Source organism: Nicotiana sylvestris, chromosome 6 (genome assembly GCF_000393655.2).
Source record: "Nicotiana sylvestris chromosome 6, ASM39365v2, whole genome shotgun sequence".
NCBI classification, from domain to species: Eukaryota; Viridiplantae; Streptophyta; class Magnoliopsida; order Solanales; family Solanaceae; genus Nicotiana; species Nicotiana sylvestris.
Window position 1 is genome coordinate 106,415,164 of NC_091062.1, and position 6,470 is coordinate 106,421,633.

At 34.4% G+C, this 6,470-nt stretch overlaps 1 protein-coding gene across 1 annotated transcript; it reads left to right on the forward strand.

The window, feature by feature from the left end:
- Window positions 1–2,572: 2,572 nt before the first annotated feature.
- Window positions 2,573–3,319, forward strand: LOC104225261 (zinc finger BED domain-containing protein DAYSLEEPER-like). The gene has a single exon (XM_009777025.1). The coding sequence runs from the start codon at window positions 2,573–2,575 to the stop codon at window positions 3,317–3,319; it is 747 nt and encodes a 248-aa protein (XP_009775327.1).
- The last annotated feature ends 3,151 nt before the right edge of the window (window positions 3,320–6,470 follow it).

Below are 6,470 nucleotides of genomic sequence, written 5' to 3' on the forward strand. Positions count from 1 at the left end.
AAAAGGCTCTATATTTTACTACGTTAAAAGGCTATTTATTTTACTACGCTAAAAGGTCACTATTACATATAAAAACAACTAACATAAAATACAAATATGAACAACAAACAAAATAAATAATATTAATTTTTTAACAATACAAATAATTTATCAAATTTTAACAATTTTTTGTACCAAAGCTAATAAATCAATCCGGGTATAAATAAGATACAAATTTAAACACAAACATAACACAAATTAACATGGAAACACATTAAACAATACAAATATGCATGTACTATACGAGTTTCGACATAAACAAAATTGAAATACCTCGATTTAAGTTTTATGAATTTGATTGAAATCGAATTTTTGCACCCGAAAGAAGGAATCCAAAGCTTGTATTGTATGTGGGACCTACACTCCTTGCTCTTTAGGTGACGGGTGGGGCCCAATTTTTTTTTTTTTTTGATGTTTGACGACCAGCAGAATCGAAGGTGTTTGGTTTTCTTCGGTTCAGTGGTCCAAGGAAGAAGAAGGTAAAACGCAGTATAATACAGCGAACAGCTTCAATAAAATATAGGCCCAGCAATATAGTACTGCGAATTAAAAACAATAATTTTTTAAGTAAAACGCAGTACTATACTGCGAATTACTTTAACGGCAAAATTTCCGTTAAAGTAATTCGCAGTATAATACTGCATTTTACTCATTTATGTAACTTTTTTTTTTTAAAGTAGTACAAAAGTATTTTTTGTCCAAAAAATGATTAAAAAGGTTTCGGACTCGCCTTTTGTACATAATATCTCTTTGAATCCCACTGTCGTCATTAACACAAAGTAGGTAGCTCATAATAGTCGTTCTTCTTCTTCCTCTTCATTTACTTTTCGATTTTATGTGCTATATATTGATGGGGTAGGTAAAAACAGGGTCATTTTAAAGGAAACTCTAGTTAATAAATATTGATTGATAATATCGAATAAATAATAAGTAACATATTATAACATGTCAATTCGCATGTTGATATAACAATTTGTGCACATATAATTCAAATTCTTTATTTTTCCTTTGGCACCTACCAAGCACTGTATGGATTTTTTTTATAATTCGATATCCACTTACCCGATTAATCAAGTTTTGCATCGCATATTCAGGGCGAAACGTTCCCCACCATGTGTTTCTTTATTTTTAGTAATGGAACTCGAGGCATTTGGTTAAGGGTAAAAAAAAATGTAATCCATCCCACATACCTCTTGATGGTATGGATGAGTTTGTTCTATTTTTGCCTTTTCTTTTCTTGTTGACACGATGCAGTTACCTGTAGAGTACGTGCTAGAAATTGCTATCATTATATTGGATTATAGTAATGTACTCCCTTCGATCCACAATAAGTGACCAATTTGCTTTTTTATTTTGGTCCAAAATAAGTGTCAATTTATATAATCAAGAAAAAATTTAATTTATTTTTTCAAAATTATTCTTATGTACGTATCCCTAAAAAGTCATTTACTCATCACATTTGAGAAGAGAAGTAAGTGCTACTATAACTATAGTGTAACATTTAATGAAGGGTAGTTTAGTCACACTAACTATTTTCGTCTAAAATTTAGTATTTCTTTAATGGGCGTGCCCGAAGCAAATTGGTCACTTATTGTGGACCGGAGGGTGTAATAGCATCCAATAGTTATAGTTTAACTTTCATCATTACATGTAATTGGATCAACTCTCTTAGTTAGGAATAATTGCGTGGTTAGATCCACTTTAAAATAGGGGTGGGCATAATATCGACCGAACCGAAAAAACCGGCCGAACCGTGAATTTCGGTTTTTCGATTTCGGTTTAATCGGTTTTTCGGTCGGTGCACGGTTTTAAAATTATTAATTTTGGTTTTTCGGTGCGGTTTAGGGTTTTAGTATTGCAGTTTTCGGTTAAACCGAAAAACTGAACTTTTGGGTATTAGTTCAAAACTTAATTAATAGCCTTATTACTTATGTTCTTAGGCTGAAGCCGCTGAACGCTGAAGCCCAAAGCCCAAATACCTTTGAATCCCACCCCACCCAAGTGACTCGCTTACGTTATTTCCAATAAAAAATTAGACTTAGGGTTTTGCGAGTCTTGTGAGTTGCGACTGCTGGCTTCTTCCTCAGCTCTGTGCCACACTGCGAGTCTGCGACTGCGACTGCTGCCTTCTTCCTCAGCTCCACTGTGACGCCTTCTTCCTCAGGTTAGTGCAACTTCTTGTAGCTAGGTTACAGTTTCTAATTGGAACTAACTTCGTAAAAGAAACTAGCTAGCTATTGCTAGAAAAATTTCCTTGTAGTCACACACACACACACACACACACACACACACACACACATATATATATATATATTAATCATATTGTTGGGACAACTTAGTTCAAGTTTAATGTCCTATATATTGCTTGCCTTTAAAGATGAAATATGGCATAAATCCATGCATTTTATCCAATTCTGTAATATATCTAAGGTTGTTCTATTTGTATAATTTGACTGAATTACTCTGTTGTTCTATTTGTTATAAACTTATAGCAGTTCCAACCTTAATTCTATTTTCATTCGATTTTCTATAGATGGCAGAAGTTGAAAGTAGAGTAAGTGAGGTGGGTTCATCTGAAAGTGAACCTACTTCTTCGCCTACAATTTCAGTTGAAACTAGTCAAGACCCAAAAAAAAAAAGAAAATCTGTACAATCTAGATCAATTGTTTGGGATCATTTTGAAAAGCTTAAAGACGCTTATGGAGGCGATAGAGCAAAGTGTAAACATTATGGCCGTGATTATAAGGCTAATTCACGATTGAATGGAACAACATCATTGAATACTCATTTAAAGAAGTGTCCAAAAATACCAAGAAAAGTTGATAATACTCAAACACAATTGTGTTTACAAAAGGATGGGCAAATTAATGGTGGGGTGCTTTGGAAATTTGATCAAGAACTAGTTAGGAGGGCTTTAGTTGAGATGGTAATTATGGAGGAATTACCTTTTAGCTTTGTTGAAAAGAAAGGTTTTAAGAAGTTTATGAGCATAGCCCAACCTCTATTTAATGTTCCTTCTCGTAGGACAATTACAAGGGATTGTTTTCAAGTATACAATGAAGAGAGGCTTAAACTAATGAAAAATTTCAGAGACGTAAAACCAAAAATTTGCCTTACCACAGACACATGGACTTCGTCGCAAAGAATTAACTATATGTGTTTGACGGGTCATTTTATTGATAGAGATTGGGTGTTGCATAAAAGAATACTAAATTCTTGCCCTATCTCTAGTCATAAGGGTGACGAAATGGCAAAAGTTATTGCTAATTGTTTGCTTTAATGGAAATTGGATAAGGTATTCACTGTTACTATTGATAATGCTTCTTCAAATGATGTCACGGTCAAAGAATTGTCTAAACAATTAGATATGTGAAAAACCAATTCGATGGGTGGTAAGCATCTTCATGTGAGATGCATGGCTCACATACTTAATCTAATTGTGCAAGATGGTTTGAAGGAAATTGATGTTTTTGTAAAACGTGTTAGACAAGCTGTGAGGTATGTGAGATCATCTCCACAAAGGATCTTAAAGTTTAGGGAATGTTATGCACATCAATAGGTAGAATGTAGCAAAACATTGTGTTTGGATGTTCCTACTAGGTGGAATTCCACCTACTTGATGTTGGAAACGGCGCAAAACTTTGAGAAGGCCTTTGACAAACTTCATCTTTTTGATGATGGATTTTCAACTCATCTTTGTACACATGTTTGTGAGGATGGGAATGTTGTAGGTCTATTTGTATGTGATGATTGGGTGAATGTGAGAAATATGATAAAGTTTCTTGAAAGATTTTACGAGCTCACCGAAAAAGTTTCAGGCTCACGTTATGTCACTTCTAATTGTCATTTTGAGGATATATGTGAGCTTGATAGTAATTTGAAAACTTGTTTAGCTAGTGATGATACTACTTTGAGTAAGATGGCAGAGAAGATGAAAGAGAAGTTTAAAAAATATTGGGGTGAACCTCAAAAGATGAATAAAATGATTTTCATTGCTTCTGTATTAGACCCTCATAACAAATTTGAGTATGTTGGTTTTGCACTTGAGGAAATATTTGGGAAGGAACCAGGGAAGAAATTAATTGCCGAAGTGGATGCTAATTTGAATTCTTTGTTTGGGGAGTATCAAAAAAAATATTCCAAAGGATGTTGTCTTCAATCATCTCCATCTAAATCTACTTCATCTGATGACACATCCGATTCATCTAGTGTGAATGTGAATCTGTGAGAACAAAGCAATTATTGAAAAGGCAAAAGGAAGACTCCGGAAGTGTAGGTGCTAAATCTGAGTTGGAAAGATATATTGGTGAAGGACAAGAGCCATTGTCTGATGATTCTGATGACTTTAAAATCTTAGATTGGTGGAAAATTAATACGCCTCGATTTCCTGTTCTATCTGAGCTAGCTCGTGATGTATTAGCCATTCCAATTTCAAGTGTTGCATCGGAATGTGCATTTAGCACCGGTGGCCGCATTCTTGATTCATTTAGGAGTTCATTGACTCCTCGGTTGGTGCAAAGTCTTGTTTGTGTTCAAGATTGGTTTAGATGTGACGATACTCCTATTAATGTTGAAGAAGATTTGGAGTTTCTTGAGCAAATTGAACTTGGTAAGATTTTCCATTTTATGAGTGTTTTAGTAAAAATTAGTTTACTTTGTAAGTTTATATGACACACGTTATCAAATTATATTTAGATATGGCAACGAACGGAAGAGAAACTTGCATTATTGAAAGAGATACTAGCATTGTTGATGCATAGTTTGAACAAGTGGTAAGTTTAAGAATTTGCTTGTTTTATGGTATTCTTTTGTTATTTATAATTAAAAATATTTGATTAACTTGTGATCTTTTTTTTGTAGGTTCAACTATGCCTCGTGGTCCTAAAGCTAGATCGCCCATTTGGGAACATTTTGAGCTAGTTGAAGCAAATGAAGAAGTCCGCAAAGCAAAGTGTCTTCATTGTGGTCGAGTTTATAATTGTCATCCAAAGTATGTTGGCACCATGTGCTTAGTGAAGCATATTAAGAAGTGTCTCAATCCTCATCCAGTGATTCCGTATGTTAGACTTCAAGTATCATTTTCTAGACTTATTTTATGGCTTATGGGTTGTGACTAGTTTGCCACTGTTTTGTTGTTTGGTGATGGTATTTTTAGACTTATTTTGTACTTTGGACTTTGTAGCTGCTAGATTTGCCATATGTTAAATTATTTTTGGACAAGTTTGCCACTGCTGAGCAATTTATTATCTGTTTTTGCCACTGTCCCAACACAATGCAATATGCATTGCTCCTTTCGTTTTCTCATTCTGGTATGCCAAAGGGAACAAGAACCTTCATGTCTATATCTTTCTGTTGTATGCCAAATATTTTGGTATTTGAAAAGTTACTGGTGTTCCATACTACATTGCGCCTAAACGCTATAATTGGTGAGGGGGAATGAATTGCCACAATACACATTATTTATAGGAGTCTTTAGACATTGTATTGTACATAATTATATAAGGACAGACTTTGTTGTTCCTACGAGTCTACAACCGTTTGAAACCGAAAATAACCGAACCGAACTTTGAAAAAACTGCACCGAACCGTAAATACTTTGGTTTGATTTGATTATTAATACTACAAAACCAAAAACCGATTAATCGAACCGTATTTTTATAATAACCGACCGATGCACCCCCTACATTAAAAACTAAATATATTATATACTCAGGAAAGTGACAGTTTGTGTTGAAAAATATATAGTCTTTCTTGTTTCCTCTGAATTAGTAGCCAAAAAAGAGTGCACGTACACTCGTGTGTACACTTTCCTTTCCAATATTTGTTCATCCTGATGATACCAAATTATTGGGATCGAGGTGTTGAGAAGAATCAGAGAAGAGAGGAAGAGGGAAAGAAGATCAGGGGAGAGGAGATATTCAGGGGATTGAGATAGAGAAGAGATGTTGAGAGAGAAGAGATACAAGGGAAAATCTGATCTGTCATTACTCAATGAAATTACAATGCAGTGATATTCACTTTATACTCCTAACTAATCTCCTGTGAAGTATGCTGAAAATGAAATAAAAGGAAATTAGAAATTAAACTAAAATCTAACAAACTTTCCCGCTAGAATGGCTCTCACTCACTTAAGCTACTTTCGGGCTAAGTCCCTAATTTATGTATCAATACCCCCTTGTTGAACAACATCCTTGTCCTCAAGGATGGTAAATATAGAACTGGGGCTACCAGGATCAAAAGAAAAATTTAAAAAATGTTCTCCGAGCATAGCACGTAGAAGCTGATTACTTCTGGTTAATTCTTGATACAAGGAGAATGGATAATATATGTCCCATCCAAAAGCTTTGCTCCACTCCTTAATGGTTATCTCAACATGAAAGTCCACCTTTTTGCGATAGGAATATACTTTCCAGGTCAATTGTATAATCATT